At 41.6% G+C, this 18005-nt stretch overlaps 1 protein-coding gene across 6 annotated transcripts in view; it reads left to right on the top strand.

Annotated features, from left to right (window-relative positions):
• The window catches only part of LOC131226647 (uncharacterized), a 127879-nt gene extending 110226 nt beyond the window's left edge, over positions 1-17653 (top strand). For 5 of the 6 annotated variants that reach the window (XM_058222241.1, XM_058222245.1, XM_058222242.1 and 2 more), the window contains 4 exons: positions 13418-13543; positions 13819-13929; positions 16696-16812; positions 16908-17653. In XM_058222241.1, the coding sequence (XP_058078224.1) occupies positions 13418-13543; positions 13819-13929; positions 16696-16812; positions 16908-16973 (420 nt within the window). In that variant the 3' untranslated portion in view covers positions 16974-17653. Of the gene's footprint in view, positions 1-13417; positions 13544-13818; positions 13930-16695; positions 16813-16907 lie in introns of those variants that run through there. The other variant, XR_009161957.1, reaches the window with a different exon arrangement.
• The last annotated feature ends 352 nt before the right edge of the window (positions 17654-18005 follow it).

Here is an 18005-nt window from a genome sequence, read left to right as displayed (position 1 = left end):
GCCCAACCATTCCAGCCATCTTTCACCCTAAAACTCACCCAATCCAACCATCCATAGCCCATCTCCACCATTGAAAGACCTCCATTGAGGCTTGAGAACCCCAGGGTAGAAGAAGTAGAAGAAGAGGAGAGGTGGGTGCCTTCTAAGACTAGTTTCTTTTCATTTCTTACATAGACCTTGATTTCTTTTAGTATGGGGCAAGTAGGACCCACCAATCAATGGTGAGAATCCTATCTTAACCCCTAGGTGTAACTAATGGCCTACCTTATCTTGCATGCACATGCCATGATGAGGTCATTCTCCATGGACCCCATCATGATGTTTTGCTTGATCCATATCATTGAGGGGTCATCTAGACTCTTGATTTCATAGTGGGGATGACATCCCCACCTTAGATTGCTGATGTAAGGGCCCATGCTGGGATGGACCCATTTGATGTATGGATTGGATCATTCTGAGGGGCTCATAGTGGTGGAGCCCTTTGGCCGTCTTTTTTCTTCTCTCTCTCCTCTCTCTCTCCCTGATGTGTGGCCCAGCTGATGTGTCCATGGCAGCCAGATCGTCCAGCAGAAAGGATGTCCTTGCTACCCATGTTGCTGGACGTCCAGGCCCATATTGCTGGCCGTTGGGCCTGCATGGGTTGGACGGCCATATAGGCCTGATGAATGGATGATATGGATGGTGGCTTGGGTCTAGATGTGTGTGAACCATCCAGGAGGGCCTTACCTTGATAAATATGAGGTACATCCACCCATCCAGCAACATGTGGGCTGCATCATGCAGCAGCATGTGTCTGTCCAATTTTCTGGCCCACATTGCTGGTCATTTGGATAGGGCAAAACCATATATACTAGCTTGATTTTCTCACTGTAGTGGGGTGGTCCACTGGTGTGTGGACCCCACCTTGATGTACGATTGTATCCACAGCGTCCAACCTTGCTGGGACGACCCTGGAGTGGGCCCAAGAGGCCTGGACGGTCTAACAGTATGGGCAACAGGGACGTCCTTCCTGCTGGACGGTCTGGCTGCCATGGATACATCAGGTGGGCCACACATCAGGGAGAAAGAGAGAGAAGGAGAGAGAGAAAAGAAAAAAGATGGCCAACTATGAGCCCCTCAAAATGATCTAATCCATACATCAGATGGGTCCATCCCAGCATGGGCCCTTACATCAGCAATCTAAGGTGGGGATGCCATCCCCACTATGAAATCAAGGGTCTAGATGATCCTTCAATGCTATGGATCAAGCAAAACATTATGATGGAGTCCATGGAGAATGATCCCACCATGGCATGTGCATGCAAGATAAGGTGGGCCATTGGCCACACCTAGGGGTCAAGATAGGGTTCTCACTATTGATCGGTGGGTCCTACTTGCCCCATACTAAAAGAAATCAAGCTCTGCAAGAAATGAAAAAAAAACTAGTCTTAGAAGGCACCCACCTCTCCTCCTCTTCTCCATCTGCTACTCTTGGGTTCTCAAGCCTCAATGGAGGTCTTTCAATGGTGGAGATGGGTTATGGATGGTTGGATTGGGTGGGTTTTAGGGTGAAAGATGGTTGGAATGGTTGGGCTCTCATGGACGTCCCAAGCTTCCTTGCTAGCAAGAATGAGGAAGATAAGAGGGAGAGGGATGTAAATGAGGGTCATGATGACTATGTAAGATGGTGATTGCATGTGTATGAAGCTTGACATGCCTAGCAATTATTGCTAGCAAGCATGGGATGGGGTAGGGTGATGTCACCCTAGGCTAGGTAGCCTTGGATGTCATCATCCTCATGATGACCTTCTAGGGAATGCACTTTATTAGGAAATCTATGGTCCCGCAACGCGTGGTCTACGGCCGGGATTATGCGTGGGTCATAACTCCTAGTCTATGTATCAGATTGCCACACGAGACGCGGCATTGGAACCGTGACAACGACGTGATCGCAATGGCATAGGTCTCGAGTCGAGTCGACTCGGGTTCACAGGATGCGACTTGAGGTCGTGCGCAAATACTGTCTACAGGTTGCGGGTTGCCAGTATTTGACGGAGAGAATCACGGAGGTCCTAAGGAACGGTATGATAGTAGGACACATGCCTGACACAATTTACGAGGTTTTATAGGTTCGGTGGACTCGTCCATCCTAGAGGTTGCATGTTGACCTCCCTCGTGGCCACTTCGCTCTCTCCGGCCAGGTCCCTCTCGTCGAGTGTTGGTAAAGTTAGGAGTGGGCTTCTGGCAAGCCTCACTCCCTATCTAGAGCTGCCTGCTGCCAATCAGATAAAACATGGTGAAGCCTGTGTATCCAGACTAGTCCTACAACTTTTTCATAGGCCCTCGATGGCCCCCAAGGCCTGGCGGAATCTGCTTTCCGAAGTGTACCCCTAGCCTCCTTTGGGGTTGAGGCACTCGCGACATCCAAGGGCTGGCGAGTGTTAAGGGCAGTTATATGTCCCCTGCTAGTCTGAATCACCCCTCGCCTTCGCAGCGAGGAGTAGTTTACGATCCGGTGTCAGCTGTTTGACCTGAAAGCCAGTCAAGTCGGGGCAGGGCAATGACATCATGGCCACACACACACACACACTTCTACAAGTAGTCATGGTGTATTGACTCTGGGAGTATGGAACAGTGGGTGGTACTTCAATCTTCTCCAAGTCGATAGGCACAATTAACTTGGAAAAATTGTCAAGAAAATGTTGGCTTGATTAAGTTGGTCACAGTGGAGGGCTTGGAGCAACTTTTTTTGAGGTGAACTTAGAAGGCAATAGGGAAGACCGTCGAATCTCCTCAAGCAAGGGACGAGTGGCTCTGATAGCACATAGAAGGCAGTTTTTTATAGCACCGCTGAACCAGTTGCCATTCACTGGCTCCATATCTCCTATCCTTTCTCTCAGGCCGTGTTTACGACCAGGGGAGGGGCTCCCAATGGGAATGGGAGAGCCTTCGCTAGCGCTTAGGATGAGCACAAGCTCACCCTACCTGCACTATTCATTAATTGAAGGAGACTTTTGAAATGATTGACCGCTGAACTGAGATGACAGGTGCCCATCACCAGCGTAGACTACATGTGCTCTCCGAACCATGCTGGATAGTCACCTATCACACGGCTCTCAAACCCAACCTGTGGTGGATCCCGAGGGACAAAGTCAAAGCACTTGATCCTTTGCCCCATACTTTGAGATGCTCCTCCTCGCCGATCAAGCAATGACGCCACTCGTGATAGGCTTAGCTTAAGCCGCTAACGTTCGGTTCGGATAAGTTGACGTCCCTAAGGTCGGTTCACTCAGGTGGTCTTCCCTTCTCTTCCCTAAGGTTTAGATAAGTTCTAGTTTGAGAAAGGAGCACCGGCCAAGCGCCCTGAATGAATAAGAAATGGACAACAGAGGGAATCAAAGATTCTTATTCGACTTATTAAGGGATAGGAGATGCAGGGGGAAACAGGGGGAGAGGACACGCATGGGAAAGGGAAGCAGGTGCCTTAGAAACGGTTAGTTCAGATCGGATTAGTAATAACACATGCTACTTAGACACTACATCACACAAAGATTCGAATTCCTTTTTGGATATGACGGTCGGGTTCATGTTCAATCTCCAACGTCTGCTCTAATGTTTTTGATGATACCGGTTAATAGATAGTCACTTTTCAATGAAATATACTTGGAATTTGGTGTTAAAGTAAGATCTGCGAGAAACCAACCAACCTATGGTGTACCGGTTGCCAATAGTAGCTCCAAGCAGCTAAGTTGGTATGGATTTCCTGCGGCGCAACAAAGTTCGGGATGACGAACTGCAAACCAATTGCTCCGCTGATAGAAGCAAATCTGAAGCTGAGAGCAGATGTTGGGGATAAACAGGAGGATAAGCGTATGTATCGTCAGTTGGTGGGTAGACCGATATACCTCACCATTACCAAGCCAGACATCGCCTTTGCAGTGGGTGTTCAATCAATGGAAAACCAACTCGATGGCCCTGACATCGATAGCAATAGGAGATCAGAAGGCTCTTGTTCAAAAGTCGCTACTTCAATTCAGGCGCAAGGCCCCCCCACTCCCCCCTCAAACCCACCCCCGTCTTAGGTTTATGGATGGATTCAGTTAGCGAAAGTCCCTCCAACTCAATCAATATCAACAACATGTCGTGACGGCCTGTTCTCTCGATTAGTGGTTAGTTGTTGTTACTGTGCCCTATATATGAGTAATGGGTAGTGAAGAAGCTAGGTCGACAAAGGGAGAGGGAGTGTCCTTTTTTTCAATGCAACAAAGGAAAGCACCCTCTCTTCGTCATCCCTGCAGCTCCCCAAAGGTTGTGAATTGGGCCGTTGCTTGCTCGCTTGCCCTTCCCCACCCACCATCCCCCAAAAGGGAGCAGCCAGCTGGGTTCATGAGCCAGAAGAACCAAAAGTACGTGTGCAAGTTGAAAAAGGCCTTGTATGGCCTGAAACATGCTCCAAGAGCATGGTACGGAAAGATTGCAGAATTTCTAGCAAAATAGTATATATAATATTGGAAACTCCACTCGCACTCGTTGCCTGTAGATGGCTCACTAATATTGGGAGATGGACCGTTTACTAAACGAACGAAGTGAGGGCCAAGGGAGAATGTCCTTTCTTACAGGGGACACGAGCTAGTTCTTGTATTATAGTATTCTCGAGCTAGCACAAGTCTCCCCACCAAAACGAACGGAGAACGACGAAGGAAGTGTTAGCGGAGTGAGTTAACTTACGTAGTGAGGGTGTCTGCACCCCCTGGAGTGGACGAGAAAGAGGATTTCTCGTACCAACCCGTAATATCTAGCAAGTTGAGTCTTATGTCGGTTGTATTGAACACCAACACTTAGAAAAAGGGCTGGAGGAACCGGTCCATGACTTGACATCGGTGGAATGCTAACTCCAATTCCCTATATGTTCAATAGTGCCAAATATCCCCCCCCCCCAACCGTACAAGATAGTTACCACCTATCATACGGCTTTCTAACTCCACTTCTTTTTTTGGTCGTTCCGCTCTGTCGGATCGGTGGTAGTATCAGAGATCTGTTACCCCCCAACATTTTGGACAGAATGGTTCCTGCTTCCTACCCATAGTTAGCATGTATTTCCCCGGGTCATACTTTAGTATTACATCGTAGACTCCCACCCCAACTCTAATAAAGGTCGTCGAAAGAAGTTCGTGGTCATGATATTAGCTATTAAAGTTCTGGTCAAAATTTGACGGGAATTGTTGACGGTTAACACCACGACTTTGAACGAAGGGAACCGATCAACTCGCCCTATTCTCAGCTTCCTCCTATGATTCGAATACACATCAATTCTCGAGCCCGATTGGGGGACGTAACCTTCAGGAAGCTTGACAAATTGAAAAGAACACAAGTCTTAGAATGAACTCCCCCGCTTGGGCATTTGATCTTTGAATTCCAAGATCTGCTGCTGGGTCCATTTCTTAAACTTCAGCGAGTGACGATTTGATTGGAAAGTTTGAGGTTGATAAGGAGCGAGGATAGATGGAAGGGCGTCGAAGGACAGGTCTCCCATCTCTCGGCTATATTCATGACAACGGTTTGCACATTCTTTGGTGGTTGTTCATAGTCCAAAGCCTTTGTGTGCTGTATCATTGAACCCTTTTCTCCAACTAGGAGTTGTCAAATCGATTGGGAGCCTCCTGTATGTTGAGTTCTACACATATACGTGCACAAGATAGGTTTGCCCATGTAGTTGTCGCATCTAACCAGCTCGCGTGGTTCACTGGTTCCATCGACTAGACTCGTCAAAGTGATTTAGTCGATACAGAGGTGCGCGCAGATTTGGGGGTGTGCTGTCCCTATTGGGCTGGGCCCTTCCCCATAAGGCCCCACCGTCAGACCAATTCTCTTTTTGATTGAGATGAAAGAGTTGTTGCAAGAGAAGTACGTTCCCCTTTCTTACAGGCAGAGGCTATTGGATCAATGACACATTTTGTGTCAAGGATCCATAACGTTGGCGGAATACATTGCCAAGTTCGATGAGTATATGATGAGGTGCGATGTGGATGAGGACCTTGCTATGGTTCTCTCTCGTTTGTGTATGAGCCTCAGGCTTGAGCTTCAGTGGGAGCTCATGCTTTACATGGTCACCAGAGTGGAACATGCGTACTAGGTGGTGCAGGAACTTGAGCACTGTGTGCGCTAGTCCAATGTAAGGGGGATTGATTTTCCACCTACTATGCCTAGAGTAGCTCCACAGGAAGCAAGACCCAAGTCAGAATTCAACCCAGAGCTTAACTTGGTACCCAATCAACCAACATAAATCAAAGTAATAATATGGCTGGACCAAGTACTAGGCCCGCAATGCTAGGGCAGTGCTACCGCTGTGGTGGCATGAATCACATCGCTGCCGAGTGTTTAAATAAGGATGGGCACATTGCCTTTGTTTCCGAACACTCCACACAAGAAGTGGCACATAAAGTTGATGGTGACCAGGATGATGGGGAGATTTGATGAGGAGATCACGTCACGTACACCCTTACGTACGTATCAGATGAGGAGGTGGGCCGTGCTGATTTCCTTGTGGCTAGGCAAGTACCTGTGATTGTGCTAAAGACCTCATGTACATGTGCGAGCATCTGGAAGACCCCACACTGGGAAGATGCACATGTGCTGCTTTGTGGATTGATCTAGACAGTTGGATTGGAGGGATGCGATGATCGGGCCATTGATCGTTGATTGTCCACATCAGTTTTAGACTTTTTCATATTTTAGGATTTAGTTTTTTATTATTTATATTTAGACACATTATGAGTGCTTTAGTTGATTTTATTTAGACTAAGACTATTTTCGTTAAAGTTCATGAGACAGATTTTTGTAAATTTTGGAACTTATTGGATCTATAAAAAGAGGGGGGGTGTGTGAACTCTCCCACATTGAATTTGGTGATAATAAAATAAAATAAAATATTTTTTTTTTAAAAAAAAAATAAAGAGAGAAAAGCTCTTGCTTTCTTCTCCCATCTTCATGCGATTTGAAAATATTTTCATGCGATTTAGAAAGAAGATTGGTGCGAGGCTAATCTTCATCAACGGAGGTGCGATGTCTCCATCTATCCCCACACCGTCTTCTCTTTTCTTCACTATCTAGGTATTTTCTTCAGATTCTCAATTATCCCATCCCAAATCTTCATCTTCTCCCAAACCCCACTCTCCCATACCCATCCACAATCGAAACCCAAACCTTAATTTTCACCCTAGGTTGTATTAGGTTTCCTATTTTGAAATAAATGATATCCTATGCTAATTGGATGTCACTATATCCATTAGATCCTAGTTTCTTTTTATTTAATAATCTTGAGTTACGATGTTGGTAGCTTAGGCTAAGGATTATGCATGGTTTTCTTTTGATTTTCATGATATTTATGATGATTATAGCAATGTTGGTGTTTTTTTGTTAAATATCTTAATTCGGCTATTTGATCTCACATGTTACTTAGTTCATGCATCAGTCTTGCATTAAGGTCATTATCCCCTCCCTTGACTCGGCTAGTAATGCCGAGGATGATACTGTGGAGACTATCCCACTTGCAATGGTGAGGTGCGCCTTGATCCAGATGAAGGAAAGCAAAGATTGGTGCAGAACCACTGAGCTACAAAGTGATCATAAACAGCGGGAACTGTGAGAATGTAGTTTTCCCAGTTATTTTGAGTTGCCTAGGGTTGAAGCCAGTCCCTCACCCCAACCCATACAGAGTTTCTTGGGTGGATGCGACATCCCTCCTTGTGACCCAGCGATGCCTTGTTTTGATTGAGTTTGGACCATACGAGGACAAATTGTGGTGTGATGTGGTCATGATGGATGTTGGTCATATCATCTTGGGAAGGCCATGGCTCTATGACAAAGATGTCACAATATTCGGACGTACAAATAATTGTGTATTTAAGCATGAAGGAAAGAAGCTTGTCGAAGTCGAAGTCTCTCCACATCAACATGAGCGAAAGATGTTGCGTCCTCAGGCAATCTTAAGAGTCAAACGACACCTCAGTCGAAGTCTCTCCACATCATACAAATTTTTCTTGTTTTCAAGGGCTTTAGTGTACTTTTACTTTTTCCATAGCTTATATATATATTGTGAGAAACCTTGTTTTCATTATTATTGAATGAATAGAAATTTGTATCTTTTCTTTCTCTTTATTCAAGATATTAGGATTTCAAGATTGGCCCTTGGGTGTTGAGGATGCCAGCCCGATTTCAGGTTTCCTTCTTTTTAGATCTTCGAGGTGCAGGATAAGGTAAGAATCATCATCATTTTCTTTTGACGATAAAAGGACCTGTACTTTCTTCATCTCGAACTCTTCATTCTTCACCCATTTTCGTTCCTCTCTAGATATCCCTTTCTAGTTTGAATGGAAAAGAGGGATAGTTAGTAAAATTTGATCCAAACTTGACCGTGGACTGACTTATGCTAAATCTGGAGTATTTTCATATCCCTAGGTCCTCCATTTTTACTGTTTACGTAATTTGATGTTAAGGGGCATGATCCTGATAGAATGACCTCATCTTTGTGTCGAAATTTACCTAGTCCCTTTGATTGGAAACGGTTAGTTGATTCTTGTATTTATTTGAACATTCTAATTATACATGCATTTAGGATTAGGTCATCACATCTCCCTGCATCAGCGGCCAGTGTGAGGCGGGCCCCACCTGTGTGAAGTGGGTGGCTCATGTGAAGCGGAATCCATGTGAAGTAGGGCCCACGAGGGGGGTTCGGTTGAGGTCCCAACCCATGGGATGTGGGGCCTAGGCTATGAGATAGAGGGATTGATTCACCATGCTCTATCAGTTCGTGCTTTTAGAGCAAGTGGTTAATTATCCTGCATCAAAGTGATATTAGAGCGGGAGGTCTCGTGTTCAAGACTCCTCACTGGGGGTGATTAATGCAGGGACATTTTCATACTGGGATTAAATGGGGTGGCCTGTGGGATGCAGGGGCACACATGGGGTGGGCGGGTCGTGTGAGGCGAGTGGCCCGTGTGAGGCGAGCCCCACCCGTGTGAAGCGGAATCCATATGAAGTGGGGCCCACAAGAGGGGTTCGACCGAGGTCCCAATTCATAGGATGTCGGGCCTGGGCTATGAGATAGTGGGATTAATTCAACACGCTCTATCAATTCAAGCTTTGAGAGCAAGTGGTTAATTGTCTTGCATCAGAAAGCATATGATAGGGTCCCTCAAGAGTTATGTGTGGGGTGGCAATAACAAATGCAAGGACCACTAGTGGAGAGATAAGTGAGTTCCTAATTATTGTTGGCATTCACCAAGAGTCAATATTGAGCTCGTTCCTTTGATTATGGACAAGGTAATGGGGCATTTGCAGAAAGAGTCTCTGGTGTATGTTGTTTGCAGATGACATTTAAATGATAAGACAAGGGTGGTTGTAAATAGAAAGCTAGATTTAGGGAGTGCTTTAGAATCTAAAGGAATCAGCATTAGTTGGGGCTGAAATAGAGTATGGATTGCAATTTTAGTAATAATGGGAGTGGCAACGAGAAATTATTTGAGATTGTTGACCAAGAATGTTTCCCAGAATGACCACTTTTAATATCTTCAGTTGATAATTCAAGAGAATGGGGAGATCGAGATGGATGTTGCCCATAGAATTTTTCAACTTGGGTGGAAGATATAGGGTTGTGCCTCAAGAGTTTTATGTGATCATCATGTACCAATTAAACTGAAAAGTGAACTTTATAGTATAGCTATAAGACTAGCCATGTTTTATGGGACAAAATGCTGGGCAGTTAAGTAAGAACATCTTCATAGGATGGGTGTGGCATAAATGAGGATGTGGAGATGGGTGATTGTTGCTAAATTGAGGATGTTGAGATTGATGATTGAGTGCGAAGACGAGGAAGGCTAGAATTAGAAATGAATGCATTCTAGGAACTTCTGAGTATTGTTCCAAGTATCCCTAGTATTGTAGATAATATCCCCGATATTATCGGTATCTCCCGCTCGGCGATACCGATAACGCTGGTAGTATCAAAATTTCTAGGCATCAGCAATTCATCGCCAACTTTAGTATCGCCAATATTTTTGACTGTGTAAATTCCAGGTGTTGCTTTTATAGCTAATGTATCAACGATCTTTCAATAATATTGCCAATGTATCAAATAATGAGATGTACCATGTACAATGCAGTTCCACATGCTATGAGTATGTGGCTCAGTAACTAATATGTTACGTAAAATCGAATAGATGATCTCTTGCTACGTATCATTTGGTGAGACGTACCATGTGCACCAATAACATATATATGCATGTCCACATGCAATGACTAGATGGCTCAATATCCAATCTCCTAACTAAAGTTATGGCACTTAATGGAGTGAAATGGCAGAAAAGGATTCATGTAGCCGTCCCTAGTTTATCTGGGATAAGGCTTAGATGATGATGATGACGACGACGATGATGACCGACTGCCTGACCAAGTGACACTCCAAGTAGACATTGAGGTTTAGTTCGATAATGGAGACTTGTTTTTAGATGCGGTTTTTTATCAGCACTTGATTGGTAAACTCATATATAGATCAAATATATCATATGCGATCAATGTTACCAATTAGTTTATGCATGGTATGTGGTACTCTTTCAAATCATCTATATGTTGTTTAGCATATCTCGCAGTACTTGAAAAAGTATCCTGGCCGAGATCTTCTTTATTCCAAACATGGCTATCTTGACGTTGAGGCATCTATAGATGCTTACTGAGCTAGATCGCATACAGATTGAAGGTCTACTTCTTATAATTGTACCTAGGTTGGTGGTAATCTAGTGATGTATTAAAGGAAGAAGCAGCCAGTTGTTGCTTGTTCCAGTACCAAGGATGAGTATCACTTAATGGCTCATTGGGCTTGTGATAGAGTTGGGCATTCCAGTCTGATGTAGGGACATGTGATGACCTAACCCTAGATGCATGTACAATCGGTTAAAGAATATTCAAATAAATACACCAATTAACTAACCGTTTCCAATCAAAGGGATTAGGTAAATCTCAACACAAAGATGAGGTTATTCCATCAGGATCATGCCCCTTAGCATAAGATCATTTAAATAGTAAAAAAGGGAGGACCTCAGGATATGATGATATCCCAGATCTACCATATGTCAGTCCACGATTAAGCTTGGATCTGATTTTACTGACTAACCATTCCTCTTTTCCATTCGAACTAGAAAGAGGATATCCAGAGATGAACGAAAGGGGTGAAGGATGAGAGATTCGAGATGAAGAAGGTATAGGTCCTTTTGTCGTCAAAAGAAAAAAAGGAGGAGGATGATTCTTACATTTTCCTGCACTTCGAGGATCTTAGAAAGAAGGAAACTTGAAATCAGGGTGGAATCCTCAACACCCAAGAGCCAATCCTGAAACCCTAATCTCTTGAATAAAGAAGAAGAAAATAGACGAATTTCTATTCATTCAATAATAATGAAAATAGGGTTTCTCACAACATATATATAAGTTATGGAAAAAGTAAAAGTGCACTAAAGCCCCTAAAAACAAGAAAAGGAACAAAAAAAGTGTAAAACTAAAACACGTATGTGGTAGGTTGTGAAATCCGATCCATGGATCTATGGTCGGGGTGCGGTCATGCCACTCCTGCACTTGTAGTGCGTAAGAAAGTGGGTCCAATGGACCCATCGTCCATCCACATCAACTCCTCCGCTTTGGTACTCTATTGGCGACGCCTCCTCTAGTACACTCTAAAGGGTGCACCACTGATGTCCACATCACAGTTAGTCTTCTAGTGAAGCTTCACTACGTTAACTTGGGTGCAATTCATATGTTTGTCAATCTAGTTTATCATGAATGTAGAAAGCACATTGGAATTGATTGTCATTTTATTCATGAGAAGCTAACATCAAAGGAGATTCAAATGTCATATCAGAAATCTGAAGAAACTTGCTGAATTTTTTAACTTGGGGAATTGGTCATCTTCATCTTCATCCAATATGTCACAGGTTGAGCGTCATGCTCCATCTTGAGGGGAAGTGTACAAGATATGTGTAATCATGTGGTGATTATTGGAGTAATGCCTCTTGTTTACTTGTTCATCTTGTAACTATGTGATCATTATTTTTGATTGGTTATCAACTTGATCCCATAATTTCTTTTCTTTTTACGTTTAGCTGTTTATTGCCCCATGCCTTGTTCAGCTTGTAGATGTACAAAGCACCTAGTTCAGTGTACACTTGTTTTTTCCCAGTTTCTAATACTTCCATTTATACCTTTTCTCTATTTACGTAGATAATTATATGATTTAATTACCAAATTGTTGACAGGCTCCGTCCACCTGCTTACATCTCAAGCCTTTTAAAATTATATCTCATCCTTTCCCAGAATATACTTTTTCTAGTGAATTTTGTATGGTGCATGGTAAGGAATTGATGCTCAACCTGCAACTTGGTTGGGGATAGTTGTGTGACTTGTGTCTATAACTTTTGAGTTGTTCACTTGGCCTTTCCACAATATGATGGCTATCAGAAGTTATTGTAGAATCATCAGATTACATTTTCTAGTTTATGTCAAGTAATTCCTTTTCTTTTTATATCAATAAACTTGGTTGTCGATGGCTTGTAAATTCTGCTCCTAAACACTATATATAAATGATATATTGTATATTATTATTGTGATTACAGGTTTATATAGTGAACAGCACATGAGATTGTTTTTCATCAAATTTTATTGCATTGGTTTTCATCTTTTTAAATTTAGTGCATAATGTGAATGATATTTTTATTTGTTGGAAACTGTCGGCAAGGTTTACATGGAGATTTGAGATTGAGATACCTGATCCAATCTCTTGAATCATTGTTCAGTGCGCGTTGTGGTTGATGATTCCAATATTTTAAACCTGGACTGGAGGCCGAGCCTTTTTTGTTGATGTTCTGGTCAATGGTCTTACTGGGTCAACCTGTGGTCTCAGTTTGATGTCATAACTGAAATTAGTTAGAATACTAAAATAGGAAAATAAATACTCGTTCCACTCCAAAGTCTGGGTTGAACAGTTTTGCAGTTGGTCATGAGAAACCATACGACTTGGATGGTTCCAATCCAATACTGGGTACCGTAGTGACCTGGCCTTGAAAGGCCACCTGTTCTGATCCAAACCAGTCTGACTGTCCAGTCTTGTCTCGGTGTTAAAACATTCAAAGCTTCATACTTTATGACCTTAATAAAAGGGAAAAATCCCTATGCCTAGCTGCCTACTACCTTTGAGTTCTATATCAAAGTAGTTTTTCTGTTATTGCTTACGGAGTGTTTTTGAATTTTGAACAGTTCTCAATCATTTTGTTCATTTTGTGAAATGCTGTTTGTCATCTTTGAATGTATTCAGATGTAAAAGGGTTTCAGAGCATTCATGTTTAGATTAACTTAAATGGATATTGTTCTTACTATGCATATTGCTTATCTTCATTAGATTCTTATTGAGGTTGATCATCTGCAAGATGCTCCAAGCCCTTACCTTCAAATCAAAGGAACAAATAAAGAAGTAGTGGCAGCAGCTGGCTCAACACTCAACCTAGATGGGTCCTATACAACAAAGGTTTGCCTATAAATTTATGTAGAACCATCTAGATTGCTTCCATATACATATACTTGTATTTATTAACAATTCTCATAGTGTGCATGCCATTTTTATTTTTTATTTCCCTTCTTTTTGTCTTTCTTTCTTTTCTTCTTCTTCTTCTTCTTTTTTTTTTTTTTTTTTTTTTTTTTTTTTTTTTTTTTAAATTAATAAATAAATTAATTAATTTATTTTTTTACGTTACCTGGATCCCTCTAGAATCTGTAACTACATTCTATGTTATGTTTCTGTAGACATATCTTCAGATTATTCTGGAGAACTTGCCAGCGTTTGAAAGATCCACGGGAATTCACAGCCAACAAGCTACAAGATTACAAGAACTTGTGGAATTTATTCAATCTCAAGTATGTTGTGAGTTTAATATCCATAAATGCCTGCTTTATAAATTCTTCAAAATAGATGGAAAGTGAAAATGTAACCAACCCAATATTATGAAGAAACTTGGGTCTCAATAGCGTTTTATCTTTATCATCTTAGCTTTTCTCCCAACAATTTGTGGTACAGTTTTAAATGGTAGATTTGACTTCAGCCTTCATCTTTCAATCAGGCTCTTGAATCTTCCATGTCAGAGGAATAACCATGCATGGTCATCTAGCGTAATGGTTCTGCAGCATATATGCCTTTGATGTTAAAACATCCCTCCAATTATATATAGCAAATATTTCGTCATTTGTATTTGTGATAGAAAGATTTTAATATACTAAAATAATAAAAATGAAATGAAGAAAGTAGAAAGGCGAAGCCATCATCATCGGAGCCTCATCCACTTCATCTAGTATAATACACAAATTGAATTATATGAAAGGAGAAATTATAGACAAAACCCACACTTTAAGCATCAATGGCAAGCATAGTTCAGAGTTGGCCAACATAATCATATCGTGTTTGTATCGGCCGTGGATAATAATACATGATACAACGGTGAACGGCCATATTTAAAGATTCGTAGTCGTATCAGCACTGATATGGGTACAAAATGCCCCTGTTGTGATTATTATTATTATTTTTTTTTTCTTTCAATCTTTCTCCACTTTTTTTTTTTTTTTTTTGCCTGTTTTCTTCACTCAAAGCATAAAGGGAGGCCAGAAATTTGTTTCTAAGTAGATCTAGGTTTCTTTTGTAGATCAAAACAAAATATTTAAGCATGATTTGACGGATTGAATCAAGGGTGGCCCATATCTAGGATCGAAACATAACATTATTTCAATTTATTAGAATCACAAAAAATTAGAGATTTCTAATTTCTAGCTCTACTTTAACACCAAATTTAGAGATTAAATAATAATAATAATAATAATAATAATAATAATTAAAACAGAGTTTAGTTTACGGGTTAGGCCAACAAACAACATTCTTACTGAAGAATGGTCAAACTCATCATTGAATGCACAAAAATAAAAATAAAAATACAAAATTGATAATTTCACCGTCTTTCCATTTTTTATTGGGAAAAAAAATCAAGTTATACAAAAAATGGTTACGTAATGGCCATATGGACCATTCTGTAATAGTAACAACATGGCCCATTACGCAATACAGCGCCCATGTAAAAAATTCAGACTGTCAGGGGCTTGTAACAGTAAGTGCCTAGTTTGAGGTGGAAGTTTTTGGATGGGTGGGTTTCTCATTGGGAAGTGGTGAAATGATTCGCTTATGGGAGGATATCTGGTTGGGGGACAAGGCGTTGTGGGATGTTTTCGAAGGTTGGCTAGAATCTCAGCAGAAGTGAATGTCTTGGTTGCGCATTGTTACTCATTTTTAGGTGACGAGGTGGTTTGGGCCCCACCATGTCGGAGGAATGTGTCGGACGAAAAATTGGAAGACGTTATTAGATTACAAAGATGCTTCACAAAGTGAGACCTTCGGAGGGGTATAGAAACGCCATGATATGGATAAAGGAGGAGTCCAGTCATGCACGGTGAAAGCTCTTTATAAATTACTTACCAGGCCTCCATCGGAAGGTCAGGTTCATCCTACAGATTTTGTGTAGAGTTATGGTGCTCTGCCCATGGTAGCAGTCTTGGTGTGGCTAGTGGACTAGTGGAAAATAACAAGGTGCTACGGTGGACAACCTTCGTCGAAGGATGATGGTGCTCCCAAATGCATGTGTTATGGATGTTTTGGCTTTCAACAATTTGAACAGATACTCTAGCTGAATCTAACACATTGAACCTATGCAGTGGGTGTGAGCAGCAGGTATAGCTATGCATAACATAACATGCCCATACATGCTGCCAACCTTTCATCAGCAGTTGTTCAGTTTACTCTTCCAAAAAGCGTTCAGGATAATTCACATTGATGTTTCATCTAGTCTTTCTTGTTTCGTTGCTTGTAACTTTTGTCATTCTTTGTGCTTTTAGTATATGTGGCTAATTATAGACCTATTTCATGAAGGCATTTTAGTCTTCCCCTTCATATCCATTCTAACCACCTTGATCCAAGTCCTTTTAGTTCTACCTCTCATCCTCCTTTCAGGCTTTTAAGCCCTAAATAAAGGCCCCATCATCCGTCTCTAGTTCTATTGAACTTGGCTGAGCTATGTCCAGGCATCGTTGGACACGCATGACCATGTCTGCGTATGGCAGTACAGCACCATTTCTTAGAATTACTGTCCTGATTACTCATGCATCAATGCATTCACTTCGCATCAGCTCCAAATGAAACGTAGTTGTTCTTGTTCTTATTCAACAAGAATTATTCACCCTCCAAAGCACCCAAGTTTTGATATACAAAGTTACGGGGGGAATGAAATATCCAAAATCAGATTGAATTTCATCACAAATTCCATTGAGGTTTGTTCTAAAAATTTCACCGATCAAGCATTTTCATCATCTATCCCTCCACAGAAAAGCTGTGATGATTCTTGTTGGAGTTTAACACATGTTTTGCAAGTTACTATAGGTTAAGCTTGCTCCTCTCCCCCCAAATATGGATGTGCTACTAATGGTTTTTCCTAATAGAATTGAGTTATGGAAGTTCCTTCAGATTGTTAGTGATGGAATACTATTACAAATATTTTCATTTGAGCAGTAATTTATGGTCATCAGCTTTCTTCTTTCATCTTGTTTGTTTTCATATGATCTATTGATGAACTTTGGGTGGAGAAACAGGGAGGCAGCTCGGGTTCAGAATCTTCGCCAAGCCGGGAGGCTTTGCCAATGGAGGGCATTATTGAAGATATGCAGTCACGAATCAAACGACTCGAAAGGTGGCATACAATCAATACGGTAAAGAATCATGTTTGTCTCTTGGCTAAGTTTTTAGTTGCTCAATCTCTATCCAATATAAATTCTCCTATCTTTTCTGTTTGTGAATTATACAGGTGTTATGGACATTTTTGATGTCTGCTGTTGTTGGATATTCACTCTACCAAAGGAAGCGTCAGTAACAACATTGACTGACTACAGGAATTCCTTAACATGCCAACCACAACTCATTGCAATTCTTTGGTGGATTTTTAATCACACCTATCCCAATTTATATGACAAATGGCAAGCCTAAAAGCTAATATACTAAACATGTATAACTTACATATTTTATGTCAATTTCATATTCAGCATCTGTAGCAAGGGTGACTACGCACTGGCAATGGAAGATGAACATATCCACTACCTAATCAGTTGGCAGTCACTCAAGGACCCCAAAACCATGGATGGCAGTTGAGTGACTTAAAATCAGAGATGGACTAAAATTAGAACATGGTTTGTCACAGCTTACGTTTCATTGTTGATGTACTGACCAAAAATCGAGGACATCGGAAACCAGCGTAAATATTACCAATCTACTCCATGTGGGAAGATCGTTAGGGGTTGTGACAACAACCTTGTGAAAGAATCTCTCTAGGGAACTCAAGAAGGGTTGAATGGGAAGGGAAACCATTCTTGGATGCTCACATATTCTCATTATCCTAATTTGATAGGATAATTTTATGTTGGCTCCGTAAGTCTATGTTCTATTATGTTCTAATGAGCATGCTTATCAGGTTTCATAAAACCGAAGCCTATAATCAAAGGAAAGAACGAAATTGATTGCACTTGTGAGATTAATTGAATTGTCCAAGTTTGGGTTCATCTTGTGCAATGAATGCATTTGTATCTTTGCTAAGTGTAGATTCTGACGAGTATCATGGTGGATGGGATTGTTGCTTTCAAACACAGTTTTCCTTTCTCTCTTCTTGCATTTTGTGGCTTAAATCTGTAAACAAGGACTAAGTTATAGGAATTTATTCACATCTGCCTGTCAAAATTCAAATATTTCTCTCCTTTCATATCTGCAATATATTTTATACCAACTTTGTGGCAGCCGGTTTAGCTATGAGGTATGTGGGTTGAATGGGACGTGGAATCTTCCACGTCGGGTGTTCGACTGCAATGAGAATCATGTTCTGACATTATGAGGAGCTAAGATGTTGAAGTGATTA

Source organism: Magnolia sinica, chromosome 15 (assembly GCF_029962835.1).
Source record: "Magnolia sinica isolate HGM2019 chromosome 15, MsV1, whole genome shotgun sequence".
Classification (NCBI taxonomy): Eukaryota; Viridiplantae; Streptophyta; class Magnoliopsida; order Magnoliales; family Magnoliaceae; genus Magnolia; species Magnolia sinica.
The sequence above is the reverse complement of the archived record's forward strand: the minus strand, read 5'-3'. Positions and strand labels throughout refer to the sequence as shown.